Source organism: Cynara cardunculus (genome assembly GCF_001531365.2).
Source record: "Cynara cardunculus var. scolymus isolate 2C chromosome LG 2, CcrdV1, whole genome shotgun sequence".
Taxonomy (NCBI): domain Eukaryota; kingdom Viridiplantae; phylum Streptophyta; class Magnoliopsida; order Asterales; family Asteraceae; genus Cynara; species Cynara cardunculus.
The window spans coordinates 10,359,831-10,377,021 of record NC_037529.1 but is presented as its reverse complement, the minus strand read 5'-3'; the positions used below and the strand labels follow the sequence as shown (position 1 = coordinate 10,377,021).

Sequence of the window (17,191 nt, the reverse complement as noted above, 5' to 3'; positions counted from 1 at the left end):
CTGAGTTCGGGGACATCTTATCGGGGACGGGGTGGGGATCGGGGACAACTTCGGGGATTTTAACGGGGACAGGGGTGGGGACGGTGATCATCGGCCTGGCCGGCGCGGATTGATATGTGTATATATATTAATTTTAATTTATACATACACACACACACACATATATATATATATATATATATATATATATAATATCATTAAAAGAAAATAGTAACATGTTTGAGACATTTAAACTTGTATCTTTAAAAAAAATTGTAATTTACTTTTACTTGTGAAAATTAACATATTGTAATTTTTTTTAAATCTGTTTCAGGTTTCGGTTTCGGTTTCGGGTTCGGTTATAGCCAACGGTGAAAGGGAAAAAGAGGATTTTTACCTTAACGGGTTCCCCAACAGGGATCAGGGAAACCGCGGGGACCCGACGGGGATCGGGGCAGTCAAAGGGACGGTTTTAGTTATCGGTTTCTGGGACGGGGATACCAATAACCGGCCCGAACTTGGCCCGTTGCCATTCTTAGTTTTAAACGAGATCGAGCAAAAGAGATCGAGCATAGCAGAACAGAGCAAATCGAGATACAGCGTCGATGAATGGATGAGGGCCAAGGAATTTGTCGGACTGAAATTTGAAATCCGTGGTATATGCGGTGGAATTGTGAAATCAATGAATTAAGGAATTTGTTGGAATTGAAAGGATTTCTTCACATCTATTATGTGAACCGAACATGACATTTGAAATTTGGTCAAAGATTTGGACATTCTAATTCCTTCCAATTCCACCAAATTCCATAAACCAAACATCCCTTACTTTGCTAATGATTGATTTTAGTTAAATACGTTTATTTTACTATCCTTAAATAATACATTAAATATTTAATTGTTTATTAAATAATATTTTTAAAATGCAGTGTTAGTATTTAGCTTGAAAACCAAAACATTATAGTGGTGAAATCAATCAAATGGGTCGGCAGACACATGTCAAAAACCCTTTAACCCTAAAGACTGTAGGTTATATCAACCACAAGAATTTTGACTTTTTGGAGTCCACTAACCACTTCCATTTCTCCACTTCATTTTCACTCCCTCCGTGCCCAACTGCCCATTCCAATCCACCATACGGAACCACTATAAATACATCAACGTACCATCTCTACATTCATTTCATATCTTCAATTACTACATTTCGACCTTCTCTTCTCTTCATCCAAGTAAATCAATCCAAGCATTATGGCATTCATGAGGTTCCTACTACTCTTTGCTTTGCTTCTTGCTTCTTCGGCCATTTTGTGCGTCGAGGGACGAGTTGCCCGCAAGGATCTAGGTGTGGATCTTGGTGGCGTTGGTGTCGGGGTTGGGGCAGGGGTTGGGATTGGTTTAGGAGGTGGTGGGAGCGGTTCTGGAGCAGGGGCTGGATCTGGATCTGGATCTGGTTCAGGATCCAGGTCTAGCTCTTCTTCCTCGTCAAGCTCCTCGAGCTCGAGCAATGGTGGCTCTAGTGGAGGTGGTTCTGAAGCAGGATCGTCGGCAGGGTCCTATGCGGGATCAGGACACCGAGGTGGCAATTAGTAGATGTTTTATATGAGATGTTAAAAACAATATATCACCATATTTGTATTTATTTAAATAAATAAATGGTGGTTTTACCTGTTTGTACTTAAGATAAAATCAAACGTTTTTTTTGTAATATTATATTAAATTTTCTATATATACATGCGATACAAACGACCTTATGATGTAATTTGACCCACAAAAGTCATTGGTCCAATTGGATTCGGTTTACCAGTAAATCTTAATATTCCTAAAAATTAAGGGATTAAACCTTATTAAATATGCGAAATGTGTATGAATATTTGTCGGTTTATAAATATTATATACTTTCAAAATATAGACTTATCATAATCGAAACCGTTTACGAGATTATTGGCCTTCTTATTTTGGTTCCTATTGTAATTTGTTTGTCATGATATAATATTAAGTACTTTATGTAAAAATACATAGTTTAGAAAAATAAATAAAGGGGTTCTTAAATATATTAATCTACATACACCGGTGATCTAAAACTGTTTTTAATTTTTAAAGTACATTTTATATCTTTATAGGTGGTTATTTAATTTACTTTATACATTATATTTTTTTTTCATTTTATATTTTTATATCTTTATTATATTAATCTATACAATCGTATATTAACTATAACACATTAAAAAATATATTTTTAAAACTAACTACACAGTTATAATCGTCTTGTCAATACCTTTAAAATAAGTCCAATATTGAATATTTTTGCATTTAAACATATTATTATATATCACAAATACTATGAATTATTTTTAAGGGAAATCACGAAATTGATCAGAATATACCTGATGTATTAACAAAATAGTCATATTGTTTTAAGAGTTGTCATAGTAGATTGACTCTTTTTGATTAGGAATGTGTGCATGCCATCTACATCCTAACACCTTAAAATATTCTAGATTGGGCTTTATATTGAACCAACTTCATGTGGAATATTGTCTTTCAAAAGTATAGACGGATAGCTGTTAAGAATGTGCGTTGTCCATCGAGCTGCTTGACCCTAAAGTTATTTAGCATTCTCTTCTCAGCCAATAAACATCAGACTGTGTTCATAATGATTTGATTTTTCGATTCGCCACCCCGTTTTGTTGAGGCATATAGACTGCAGTCAACTGTCTCTTAATTCTGTTGTTTATGCTAAAATCATCAATAAAACTTATCATATAGTCGGATCGTTGTTTCTCTTGTAGTTGCCTATGCTGAATAGATTTGTGATCAATTCGGGTACAAAATACACATTGCTGATGACATGAGTTCTTCCTTCAAACTAAAGTTTTATACTCCCCCTCCCTTCCACCTTCATTCTTGTGCCATTTCCTGACCTTACAGAGTGTTTGAACTGGTTGTCCAGGTTTGTAAATGTTGGAAATCAAGGAAATGTTTGAAACCTTTTAAACAAACAACATAAAATCAACGTAGCGGAAAAACAAAAAAACTTTATGTAAAATGATTTCCAAAAGCCAAGATCCGATTGAGTAGAATACATCTACCAAAAGATAAAACTAAGAACGACAAGATCTGAATCTTACCTCTTAGATCTGCAAGAATCTAATGTAGAAACAAGCATTCAAGCAAAAACGCCTCTATTGGTATCCACACGAGCGATACCAATCGGATGCTAGTCCGTACTTCAATCAAAACAGAAGTTCTCTTCCTCTTCTTGACTGAAAATCGATCCAAGGAAGTATAGAGGAGCAAAAGATTAGGTTAAACCCTAATCTCCTAAATCCTATTCCTTTTATAACCGCTTTCGTGGGCTTTTTCATCATATGGGCTCTTTGCCTTTTTCTTTTTAGTTTAATCTAATTAAACTAACTTGGCCCATTTAATATTATTCAAACTCTATTAAATAATAAAATCCTTTAATTAATTAATCATATGGATATAACTAATTTCCCCCATTTTATTTCTTAGACATTATTTTGACTCACTTAGCCAAATAATTATGTAAGAAACTTTTACTCTTTTTGATTAAATCATAATATATCATATATATTATTTAATTGGTATCATTATTGCTATTTGTCTGTGACCCCATAAGTTCATATGCAATCAATAATATAGTTAACACCAAACAGTCTTGTTCCTTGCACATAAATCCAACAGTAAACTACTTCCTACTACCTGTCATGATTAGAACACCTGGAATCTAAGAACCACGTTTCTTCCTCTTGTGTATCTTGAGCTCTCGTACCTCTTTCATCTCCTCTAGTTCTCATACCTTTTTCATCACCTGCCACTTTAAGAGCTTGTTCCTCCTCACCACCAGCTTTCATTCTCTGCTCATGAACTAAGAGACTATTATGCAATTCTTCCAAGGTAAGTGTGTCCAAGTTGTTCAACTCTTTGATTGAACACACCACATGGTTGAACTTGGACGTCATTGACTGCAAGATCTTCTACGTAGTTAGTTTCTCTTGAACCGCTTCTCTACCAATGTTCTAAAAAACGTGTTATGGCGTTGAGGCACGACCATGCCGCCACGTTGACCCCCTTGGTGTGGATGTAAGGCGTGAAGATCGTTATGGCATGATATGGTGTTACAAGAAATATAACGTTACAAGTGATATAACGTTAAATAGGAGTAAATGTAAATATAGTTTTATAGTTTATACAGGCCAAATGCTTAATCAAGAAAACGGAGAAAAAGAAAGAAAAACCCTAAATTACTTCTCAATGTACAACAAATATTGTTTGATTACTTTTATTTGTAAAATCTTGATTTCGTGACTTCGATTTTGCTTTTTGATTACCAAAGAGGAACTGTAAACAGTGACTTACTTTGTATATTTGATATCAAATTATTACTTCATGGTTCTTCTTTTGTTTATCGTTTTATATGAATTTATAATGTTAATAACTCAATCATTATTGTTCAAGACACTGACATAGACACACACACACATAATATATACATATATATATATATATACATATATATATATATAAAGAGAGAGAGAGAGAGAGAGTCGGGTTCATACGAGAATGATACATATTTAAAGAAAATAAAAGAATGGTCGAATCATATGTAATTTTTTTACATTAACATCATGTTCAAAATCACATGTGATTCATGTGATCTTGCCATGTGGCCATAAGGTCATCTGCACATTTTTTGGCCATTAATGTAAAATTACATGTGATGTTGTATGTAATTTGGTCATTCTCTAATTTTTTTTAAATAAATATCATTCTCGTATGAACCTACCTCTCTCTCCCTCTTCCCCCCCCCTCCTCTCTCTCTCTCTCTCTCTCTCTATATATATATATATATATATTATGGATTTTCCGCCTTAAGCGACACATTGTTCTCTACACACCTTTATCTTCTTAGCAATAATTGCAAGAGTTCTTGCAAAATAGCACTGTCTCTCCTTCCTTCATATTAACCCTAGTGGATCCCTGAAACTTCTGCTTCATGCAATTCCAAATTTGTTTACTTGTCTTGGTGTTGAGGATGGTATCAAGTATGTCTCTATCTATGGCTTGGTACATGAAATTCTTGAGGTTCAGGTCCTTCAAGGTCTATTCATTGATAACCTTTTGTTGTGCATCAATGGGTACTTTTCCCTCTACAGGCTTGTTGATCCTTTTCTCGATGAGATCCCGATACTTATTCAATCGAATAATTTTTTCATCAGCTTGGCCCAATGATTGCAATGCCCTTCAAACTTTGGTATGGCTAGTACCACAAATATGCTAGAACAACTGTTTTCTGCCATTCGATTGTCTCTATCTTCCCTTGGTTGCACTCAAACAAGCCCCAATAAGATAGAGCTCTGATACCACTTGGTTTCTAGTCACGGATTTATGGGACAAAATCTCATCTATTTTTTTATATCATCCTTAAACTTTAAAAACTCGAATAGCTACAAATAGTTTTGGTCTCTCTATCCAACCATTGTTAACTTTCTCTCAAGTCATCTCGGCAACCAAACAATTTTATTCGTACTACTGGGCTCTTTAAACAGAGCAAATACAAAAAAAACTCAAACAAACAAAGCTAAAACAAGAACAACTTAGTTTGCAAAAGAATCAGCCACTAACTCCTAGAAATCAAGCAAAATCAAATCTTAATTTCATGTATTATAAATCACATCTTTTTGATAAAATAAATGCTAACTCGCTTATGTTTGCCTCATCACTAGGTCTATCTCATGTAAATCACAATTACACCAAAATAATTGACAGACACTAAAATCACCAACAACTAAAAGGATCACCCTTTTGCATGGTCAATACTGTATATTTTTGCATCCATAGTCAAAATCCCTAACAATTTAAGAAAATCATGGGCCTGAATCGAAATTTGTAAATAAAGTTAGACTAGAAAATTAAACTGCATATTCGAAATTAACACCTGTTTGAAAACAATGATGGTATTTTTTAAACGTCGGCTGCACGGAAGCATCCTTATCTTCTTCTTCATTTGGAAGATCTGATTTGCATGGCTGATTTTGTATTCATTCATTTTCAGTAAATTAATAATTGCAGAGTTCCACTATGATATAATTAAAGTGAAAGAATCGTGGGTTGAGCCACCACATTTTGCCAATCATGCTTAACTTTGGCCACTACATCAATCTCCACTCGCATGCTACATCTTTTTCTCACCCACAACTCTTTGCTTCTTTCACACCTGAATCTATTTCTTTAGGGTAAGAAACATAAACCATCCATTTTCGAATAATTAAAGCTATTTTTAACTTCTTGAAATTCATTATATATATATATATATATATATATATATATACCGATGATCGAAGTTATACCTTATTTTTCTAAGTTAGATTCAAGTTCGATCTTGTGTGATATAGGAACCATGAATCGATGGTTGGTTTGTTGTTGTTAAGATGAGATCTCTTCATTTTTCAAATTAAAAAAAGGATGAAACGAATTCTTATATGATTTAATGGGAAATATTGAACTTTAAAATTCAACAATGGTAGGGACAAATATGTCATTCACCACTTGACAAAACCAAAACGCCAATGTTAATCATGAATCCATGTATTCATCACTTAAAGCTTTTGATTAATATTTATTCACCCACCCCTAGATATCCTCGTGACAACTATAAATAGACCTATATATGCCTTGTATAGGAATCACTAAGCAATTAGCTAACCATCAATTTGTTTTAATATTCAAGGCTTCCATTTTTGGCTAGCTCAAGGCATCTATGGCGAAACTCAAGGCATTAAGTCTGGCCAGTTTGCTTCTACTTTCAACTTTAGTCATGGTGTCGGAGAGTCGGGTGGCAAGAAAGGACCTGGGGTTAGATTTGGGTGGGATAGGTATAGGTGCTGGAATTGGGATTGGATTGGGAGGAGGGGGTTCAGGGTCTGGTGCAGGTGCAGGCTCTGGGTCTAGCTCTTCCTCCAGCTCCTCTAGCTCTAGTTCTAGCTCGAGTTCAGGATCCCGAGGAGGAGGTGGAGCAGGATCAGAAGCTGGCTCATCTGCCGGTTCTCATGCTGGATCTGGTTCAGGAGGTCGGGGAAAAGGTGGTGGCGGTGGTGGTGGCGGAGGTGGTGGCGGTGGTGGTGGTGGACGTGGAGGAGGGTCAGGTGAGGGTTCTGGGGAGGGAAGTGGACATGGGTCTGGACATGGAGGTGGTGGAGATCGCAAATAATTGGTGTCTTTTTTTAGAAGGTTTATGAATAAGGTATGCATGCATGCGTGCATGTTAAATGGTTAATTATGTAATTTGTGGCTTTTAGGCTATGTATGGTTATTAGCTAGTCTCATGTTGGGGTGATTTAGTGCAACACAAAAGTGTGGGTTTAATGGTACTCTCATTGTAATATTCACTCTCTTTGTTCATGCTATAACCTACTATTTCTTATGGACTTATTTTGTGAGGTATTTTATAAAATATTCAAACCATTATAATAAAATTGATTTTATATGATGTATAAAAAAAAAAGCATTTCAAAAAAATACTTTATAGGACACAAGTTTACAGGACCAAACCAAAAAATCATCATATTTAAAAGCGTTACAATAAGTTTATAGAATGTTTTTAGGCGTTTTAACAAGTTTTTTACGACGTTTTTAAAATAAAGTATCATATTAGCTATATTTTGAGAAGTGTCCTATAAACTCATCTTTTCATATATAGAACATTTTTATTTATAAGATGCTCTTTTAAATAGTGTCGTATAAAATAATTAACACGACACATTATTTAGAAGTGTCTTAATAAATTTGTTAAAATGACTAAAAGCATTCTATAAACTTATTGTATCATTTTTAAATAAGACGTTTTTTGGTTTGGTCTTATAAACTTATGTCCTATAAGTATTCTTTTAGGATGCTTTATCATTTTAGGGGTCCTCTAAAATCTATTTGTTGTAGTGATAGATACCGGGTTAGAATTGAGTTAGAGTCATTTGAACCTAAACCAATCCGATAAACCTATTATCATTTTATTTTTTGGATTTAATATGGTGTTAGACCTTTACACCATTAGTAGACTCTTCATATACATATATTTTAATTCTATTATTCATCTCTATATAACTCATTCATATATTTGTTCAGTAAATGTAATCATATATGTGAAATTTAAGAAAAACACTTGAATGACTGTCTACTTAATTAAGAAGGGTTATGGATAAGCTCTACCAATTAATTGATGATGAATAAAAGAATTATGAGTACAGAAAACACTAAATTCAAGATAACAAACATAAGAGAATATTTCAATGTACAAATGTTTCAACTTGACTCGCCTATATGATTTGGTTTGGATTGAGTTATACTTTTGTTTGAGTTGTGTACGGTCTTTTTAAACTGTAAATATTGAGTTGAGTTTTTCAAATGTCTTCAACCCGACGTCAATCAATCAATGTTCACACCTACTCCATACAATAAAACATCTATACTCTCTCTCTCTCTCTCCTAGTACCATCTAATTTAAATTTATGCACCACCGATAATTATAATCGCCCCCTAAAAACTTTACGTGTTAGCCTTTTACCTATATGCAAGGTTCAAAAAGGCGTGAGGCTTGGCGTGATGGCGAGATCAAGCCTCAAGGCATGACATAAGATGTTTTTCAAGGCATGACATAAGACGACAAATTTGTATATCATATATATAATTATTTATGTTTTTTATATATTATATAATCTAGTAATGATATTAAAAAAAATGTATATTCATATTAAAAGAGAAAAATCATATAGATTATTATTATAAAACTAGGTTTTTGATTAAGTATTCAAAATAGAACTTAGAAAGGTAATTTTTATGTTATTTTAACCGTGAGTCTATAACATTTATGAATTTATGAAACTGTGAGTGATGTGATTAGTTAGATCTATAAAAATGTAAAATCTAAAGTTAAAAATGTAAAAGCATAAAAGATAAAAAATTAAAAACAAAAAAAAAATATTTTTTTGGAAAAATCACGTGTTACAAAAAACTCGCATCGCGACGCACCATGTCGGACCCAAGATGCCATGGTGTGAGCCACACGTTACAGAAATGCTATGAGCATTTCGTAACAACGGAGATACATCTTGTTCAATATCGTGCCATGGCGCACGCCATGATACGCCTTTTTGAACACTGCCTATATGTAAATGTTGAGATTTGATTGGAGGAACATGAAAGAATACAAGGGGAGAGAACAATTATTTTTTTCTAGAGATATATGTTTGTGGATCAACCCATAAATTTTTGTTGCACTTGCAAGTGGAATTGAAGTACATCTATTAATATATAAGACAAGGAAGACAACTGATTTAGGGGCCGTTTATCAAATGCTTATCCGGGTAAGCGCTTACCAAGTCACACTATCATACCGGATGAATATGGTAAGGACCAAGAATCTTACCCAGTAAGAGCGAGACAAAGACCAAAAGTCTTATCCAGTAAGTGAAGACAACGACTCTTACCACACAGTAAGTGCTTACCGGGTAAATTGTTGCATACGATGTCATTATGATGGACCAAAATCTTACTCGATAAGTAAATAATAGTGTTAAATTTAACCAGTAAGCACTTACCAGGTAAGTGCTTAATAAACGGCCCATTAGACAAACTACTTGATCTATATAACAGTAATTGAATAGAAAAGTTTGTACGTAATTGATAGACTCAAAGGAGGATGTGTGGTTTTTGGTTTTAATGGGTTCTTTATTTATGTTAAAAACCGTAAAATGCTGCAATTAATTAAATACAACAAATATAAATGACAAGTGAAGAAAAAATATGAATTCATATATATATATATATATATATATATATATATATGTTGTTAGTTTGTGTAAGAAACGGTAACTAATGATGACGATGAAGATTGATTTTGAGACAATTGGAAGCCATCAATAAAAGTATAGAGATACAACGTGCAGATTCAAATAAAACAGAGAGAAAAGGAAGTAAAGTTATGCATATCAACTAGCAAATTAGAACTACGTCAAAGTCAAAGAGGGTCTAGGGAGAACCAATTATATTGAGTCTAGAAACAAGAGCATGAAAAGAGATTAGGTTCTGTTGGAGAAAACTACGTATACACGTAATACAAATATCAAATAAAAGCCAATGAAGACATATAAGTTCCTCGGTAATGTCAACAAGGCCACAATACTCTGATTTTTTGTGATAACGTTATGATAATGTTGTGATAATCGTAAATCAATGATGATTACATCTACAATCATTGCTCTGCTTGTTTATCATCTGATTTTATTGTGATAATGATTTGATATCAATGAGTATATTATTCCTATGTAATTTTAGGTATAAGTATGTCACAAAGATTATAGATAATACGAAATCACATGATTATCTTTAATTACTTACTTTATTTTCTTTTAATATTAATTATTGGTTAATTAATAATTTTTTGAAAGAAGGTGTATAAATATTCTCACATTCTTATAAAATAAGGGTGTTATCGCTTGAATCTCATATATATGTATATGTATATATACATTTAATATATATGAATATGTGTATATATGCATATATATTGTATATGATTAAACCACGAGTTCCACTACTTCATGAGAAGTGGAGGATTGTGGGTTTGGCAAGAATGAGAATGATGATAACTGATCGACATGGCCACCAGATGGATCTCCACTTTGATGCTACACCCTTTCTCAGCCACAAGTCTTTGCTTATCTCACACTTCAATATATATGTATATATTTTTCAAGATTAAAAAACATATATAGTGTTTTAACAAAAGACCACGTATTAAATATGTGTGATTGAAAAGAGTGGAGTCTTCACTAGCTAATTAATACCTATCTTTCAACATACAAAATGTTCATCATATATAAATCCATATCTCCACCACTTCACCCACCCACTCACCCAAACACAACTATAAATACACCCATGCCTTCCATTCATTCTCCCACATTCACTACCCAAGCAATCAGGTAATCATACCCACAACAAAAAAACAAAAGTTATTTGGCCTATATAATTAAGCCCTCCATTTGGCTTCAAATATGGCGAAACTGAAGGCACTAAGTCTGGCTGGTTTGGTTGTACTTTCCACTTTGATCATGGTGTCCGAGAGTCGTGTGGCAAGAAAGGACTTGGGGTTGGATTTGGGTGGGATAGGTATAGGCGCTGGAATTGGGATTGGACTTGGAGGTGGTGGTTCAGGGTCTGGTGCAGGTGCAGGCTCAGGCTCATCAGGTTCTAGCTCCTCCTCCAGCTCGAGCTCTAGTTCTAGTTCTAGTTCCGGATCTGGAGGAGGAGACTCAGAAGCTGGCTCCTCTGCAGGTTCTTCTGCTGGCTCTAGAGCTGGATCTGGTTCAGGAGGACGGGGAAGGGGTGGTGGTGGTGGTGGCGGCAGCGGTGGTGGAGGAGGTGGTGGACGTGGAGGAGGATCTGGTGAGGGTTCAGGGGAAGGAAGTGGATATGGGTCTGGGCATGGAGGAGGTGGAGATCGCAAATAAAGAAACATTGTGGTTTAATTCCTTGAAAGGTTTTAGTATATAAGTTATGCATGCATGGATGGTTGTTTAAGTGGTTAGTTAATAGTTGTGGTTTACGTCACTTTAAATTTATGTCATTTCAGTAAAACATAAAGTGTGGTTTGTGTATCAGCCTGTTGGTGCGTTGAAATATATATTCAGTTTACGTAAGTGGTCATATTCTGATCCAACTTTATACACAGCAGAATTCACTTTAAATATCAACTAAGTAAATGTTATACATTATAACCTAAAATCAATTGTAGCTAGCCCGATAAAGTTGAGAATCAATTTCAGAATCAATTTAATCTACATCATTGACATTGATTTAATATTCTACGTGAACGGTTAATATTGATCTGTATGGTTTGTATCTAAAAAATGGCTTATATATATATATATATATATATAKAGAGAGAGAGAGAGAGAGAGAGGGGGTTGGTTATTATACAACCTTTTATATTTGTACAACCAATACAACTCAATGTCAACCATCCATTTAATTTGATGAATATATGATTTTATAGAAGTTTTGATTGTTTCTTAATATAAAATATTGATCATAATTAATGAACCATATTTATCTTCCATAAATATTCAAATCATAATAAATAAACTCTCATCATTTCTATAAATATCTCAATTAATTGGGTTGCATTGGTTGTACAAATGGATATGATTGCATTTGAAATATACCATATATATATAGGCACGTTCAAATGAAACCGTGCAATTCTTAAAAACCATGTAAACTAATTTCGACAAATAGGAAAATTCCATTTTTTCTAATTAAATTTAATTATTAAGGGTATATTGGTCATTTGCATTGTTTTCTATTAAATATGAAAGTTATTAATAAATCTTAATTAAGGTAACATAATAAAGAAAATTTTATAAATGATAACATTTAAATATTTAATTAAATTATAATATTAAAAATTGGATTTTGTTATATTGTGTCTCGGTTTATTATTGACAAGATTCATGAAAATCATAAGTTATTAGATTAATAAATCCATGAAATCGGTAATAGAATAAAAAAATATTCATGAAACCGGTTTCATAAATTGTAAAATTGGTGCATGAAGTGAAAATGATTATGAAATTGGTGCATGATGAAACTGATTTCATATATGGTGAAATTGGTGCATGGAGTAAGTAAAAATGATAATGAAATGGGTGCATGATGAAACCGGTTTCATATATGGTGAAATTGATGCATGGAGTAAGTGAAAATGATAATGAAATGGGTGCATTATGAAATGGATACAGCATGAAATGAGTGCATCAGGAAATGAGTGCATGATGAATAGGGTGCATGATGATATGGTTGCGTGAAGGAAGTGAAATCATTTCAGAAAAGATAAGAAAAAGTTTGTGTAATTAGTAAAAAGTGAAGCAATTTCATTATCAGCTGTGAAACAGATTTATGTTAGATTTGTTTACAAAACGTTCATTGAGGAGCTTGTTTTATGAAATGTATGCAGATTGGTTCGTGAAAACGTTCATTAAGTAGCTTGTTTTATAAAACTTTTGGGGATGAACTGGTTGCGTAATATAATATTCGTGCATAATCTAGTTTTCTTATCAACAATTATTGATGAAATTGTTTCATTTTGTTAAGAACATGTTGTGTAATAAGCAAACAGTAAAACCATTTCATAACGACAGTGAAACCATTTCATAATTATTAAGAACATGTTGTGTAATAAGCAAACAGTGAAACCATTTTATAATTAGATTGAAACAGTGAAACCATTTCATAATTGTTAAGAACATGTTATGTAATAAGCAAACAGNATAATTAGATTGAAACAGTGAAACCATTTCATAATTGTTAAGAACATGTTATGTAATAAGCAAACAGTGAAACCATTTTATAATTAGATTGAAACGGATCCATCTACCGAAACATGAAAATGACAAATGTCTCATCTAATAGGCAAACAATGAAATCATTTCATAATAAGATTGAAACGGATCCATCTTCTAAGAAAATGAAAATAACATATGGCTCCTCTAGAAAGACGTTTATTCGTGTATCGTAAAAAATACGGTGAAATCATTTCATTCATTAAATACTGTAATAGTTAAAAATATTGTTTCCTTATTCAAAATAGGGTTGATTAAGAAAACTGATGATTATACCCGATTTATTGATATAGACGGTTTTACAATTTTGCCCTTTTTCTAATTAAAAAATATTTTTTATTTTTTTTATTTTTAAGTTTCTAATATAAACTAAACTAATCTTGACCATTGATCAAGAAAATAAATGAATGAGATTGGTTTATATGGTTTACACAAACGAGGGTGGTTTTTATTTGATCGCTCTTATATATATATATATATATATATATATATATATATATATATATAGGGTTGGGTTCACGTGGGACCAGTCTGTTTTCGTGAGACCCGTGAGACCACCTTTTTACACTTGAAACTTCACAGTGAAAACACTGTGAAGGTAAAAAAAATCCGAACCTTCACAGCAAAAACACTGTGAAGGTTACCTTCACAGCATTTTACTGTGAAGTTTCAAGTGTAAAAAAGTGGTCTCACGAAAACAGGTTGGTCTCACATGATCCCAAGTCTATATATATATATATATATATATATATAGAGAGAGAGAGAGAGAGAGAGAGAGAGAGAGAGATAGATAGATAGATAGATAGATATGGGTCTTCTTTTGAGAACTCATGAAATTATGATAAACTTGAGAAATCTTGGGACCGGGACCGGTTATGGCCAGTTATGAGAAATCTTAGACCGGCTCGGCCTTGCGCGGGACCAGTTTTTGGCCATCACTATATACAACTAACCCACTCTTCCCAAGGAACGACCCTGCCAACATTCAACAAACGTGGGATGAAACMAACAAATTTGGTGAAACCTAATTGGCCTATTTTGGTTAACAAATTAAGTTAACAATAATAAGTTGGTTAACAAAGATTATGACCCTATATATAGGGGTGATTTACTTTTGCAAACCAAGTCATTTGTATAAACTGTGCAACCAATCATAATTTTGTTTTTTCATTTTTTCTAATTATAAGAGGTTGGCTAGATCTTTTCTTGTGGAGACCGTTAATTATGAACATTATCGTCTTTATTATATTAATTTTAGATAAATACATGAAACAGTTTCATTTTTACACAGAAACAACCATATATAAAACAATTTCATCAGATTAAATAATTTCGTGAACAATTTCGTTAAATTAAACAATGAAATTTACGGACGATGATAGTTTGTACGGTTTGTACAAATATGGTGGTTTGCATTTGATTGTTCCCCTATATATATATATATATATATATATATATATATATATATATAAGGTTGGGTTCCGATGAGAAAGAGTTAAGGTGAGAAGTGTAAGAAGAGATCACCACCCTTGGATGCACATTGGGAGAAGATGCACCGAGATGAGCTGCACAAGGATTCATCGAATCAATTCCTGTATCAAACGCGATTCATGAGTGAGTTTGAGGTTAAAGGTGTTCAAATGTCGGATCTTTTCTTACGCTTCTCAGCTTAACTTTCTTTCTCTCAATCCTTCGTATATAAAATAACATTAACATTAACGGATCGGACCGAACCAAATGGAAACAGGCCTATAATTTGGACAGACCAAACTGTCCATCCTTTATGCATGGGACAAGTTATTTTAACATCTATTTTCTTTTAAAATTGTTGATTCTTATTTTTTCTAAAATGAGTCAACCCTAGTTTTCCCAAACTGGACCATACCATGACTAATTTTCTTTAGAGCTAATCGGTCCTCGACCAAGCATAACCATCGGTTTAGGTTTAACCTTTACTTTGCAAGATCCTTATGAATGTATCACTACAAATTTTTTTAGGCCAGTTTAGGTAATTTTATTCAAAGGAGCTATTTTTTTACTATCATTACGAAAATCTCATTCCAAAAAATGAAATTTGTATCGTTTGCTTACTTATATAATTTGTGTCCTTTCATAACGCATGCATTTCTTTTCATACACTCGTATTATATTATATTATCATTTGTTTGTGTGCGCGTTCACGATTGTTTTTTGTTTATATGAATGAAGAAACAATGGAGGAGTTCCATTATTTGAAGGTAAGTGGGATGAGAATTATGGATGATAGATTTGGATTTCCACTTTCAATTCATTATCAGCCACTACTTCACTCCTCTAAGGTTGAAAAACACAAATTTGTAACAAATCCAACATCTCTCTAAGATATTGTAAGAGTTTTATCATTGCAGATTTAGTGGGGTTTTCTATGATTTAATAACAAAATTTGGAACTTCAAGTTTTAACAAGAGTGGATATGTATTTAATCATACATCCACTTGATCACTTTGTTTAATTATTGAGCTACCGACCCACACAAAAACACTATATATACACCCATGTCTTCCATTTATTCTCCCACAGTATTCACTAGCCAAGCTAAATAAGCTAATCATACCCACGACAGTCAAAAGAAACATATAAGTTATTTGGCCTAACTAATTAAGGCATTGATCTATCCATTTGGTTTCAAATATGGCGAAACTGAAGGCACTGAGTATGGTTGGTTTTCTTGTACTTTCCACTTTGTTGATGGTGTCCGAGAGTCGGGCGGCAAGAAAGGACTTGGGTTTGGATTTGGGTGGGATAGGTGTAGGTGCTGGAATCAGGATTGGACTTGGAGATGGCGGTTCAAGATCTGGGGCAGGTGCAGGCTCCTCCGGATCTAGCTCCTCCTCCAACTAGTTCTAGTTCAGGATCCAAAGGAGGAGACTCAGAAGCTGGCTCCTCTGCTGGTTCTTTTGCTGGCTCTAGTCAAGTGGGTGAATGGAAAAGGGCAAACAGGGTAAATCTAGAAGTAAGAACCTCCTCAATAACAACTAATATAATTGCATCTCAATGTCCCTTCCACAACAATCTTAGCTTCATTAGTTGGAAAATCATCTCGCAATTCCCATTTTTCAATCTCATCATCAAAACACCATTACATCTCAAGATTTCCATTAATTGGATAAAAGATAGTGATCCATTGTTGCACGTATTACTACTTTGAGCATTTGACAAACAGTCTGCTTCATTAAAGAACAAGTATCCATGTCACATGTTATATAAGAAGATTAAATATCTTTTAGAATCTTATATGATTCAGATGAAGTAAACATATATACATTACAAACCTCTTAGACGATTCATCTCTGTCATAACTAGTGAGAGAAAAACACTGCTAAATAGGCAATGTTGGACATCAAACAAACAAGGATTAAAAATTTAGTAACATTTAATAAATTCCTATATCTTTAATATTTTTAACATATATTAGTTTTCTGTATATAAAAGATATGCAGATGTTATGACTTATTTATACATAAAAAGTAAGAATACTTTCACCCATATACGAGTCTATATATGCATAAGCGCTATACTTTTGAAACTATACATAACATAAGTATGTAAATTTAGCAGAGAATATTGTCATACCATATACAAATTCATACGAGTAGCTAACTAATTTACGAGAAAACGAGAAGGAACATGATCCACATAATCGATTAATTAGAAAATACATAAAATAAAAAAATGGAAAATAATTTTAGAAATTGGGATAATTATTATTTTGAATTAGATAAATCCTTAAAAATCTGATACATTTTTTAGATTTATTT

General features: G+C 33.3%; 3 protein-coding genes and 1 pseudogene across 3 annotated transcripts; all 4 read left to right on the top strand.

Moving 5' to 3' along the window:
* Positions 1 to 1,170: 1,170 nt before the first annotated feature.
* On the top strand, positions 1,171 to 1,656 carry LOC112508045 (glycine-rich protein 1-like). The gene has a single exon (XM_025112829.1). It carries the CDS (start codon positions 1,225 to 1,227, stop codon positions 1,561 to 1,563), a length of 339 nt encoding a protein of 112 aa, XP_024968597.1. The 5' UTR covers positions 1,171 to 1,224; the 3' UTR covers positions 1,564 to 1,656.
* Positions 1,657 to 5,656: 4,000 nt separating this feature from the next.
* Positions 5,657 to 7,428, top strand: LOC112505891 (putative glycine-rich cell wall structural protein 1). Its single transcript, XM_025109932.1, has 2 exons — positions 5,657 to 5,706; positions 6,781 to 7,428. The coding sequence occupies exons 1-2, from the start codon at positions 5,657 to 5,659 to the stop codon at positions 7,205 to 7,207; spliced, it is 477 nt and encodes a 158-aa protein (XP_024965700.1). The 3' UTR covers positions 7,208 to 7,428.
* A 3,585-nt stretch (positions 7,429 to 11,013) lies between these two features.
* Positions 11,014 to 11,504, top strand: LOC112505890 (glycine-rich cell wall structural protein 2-like). Its single transcript, XM_025109931.1, has one exon. The coding sequence runs from the start codon at positions 11,049 to 11,051 to the stop codon at positions 11,502 to 11,504; it is 456 nt and encodes a 151-aa protein (XP_024965699.1). The 5' UTR covers positions 11,014 to 11,048.
* A 4,461-nt stretch (positions 11,505 to 15,965) lies between these two features.
* On the top strand, positions 15,966 to 16,622 carry LOC112508060 (annotated as a pseudogene).
* Positions 16,623 to 17,191: the final 569 nt, after the last annotated feature.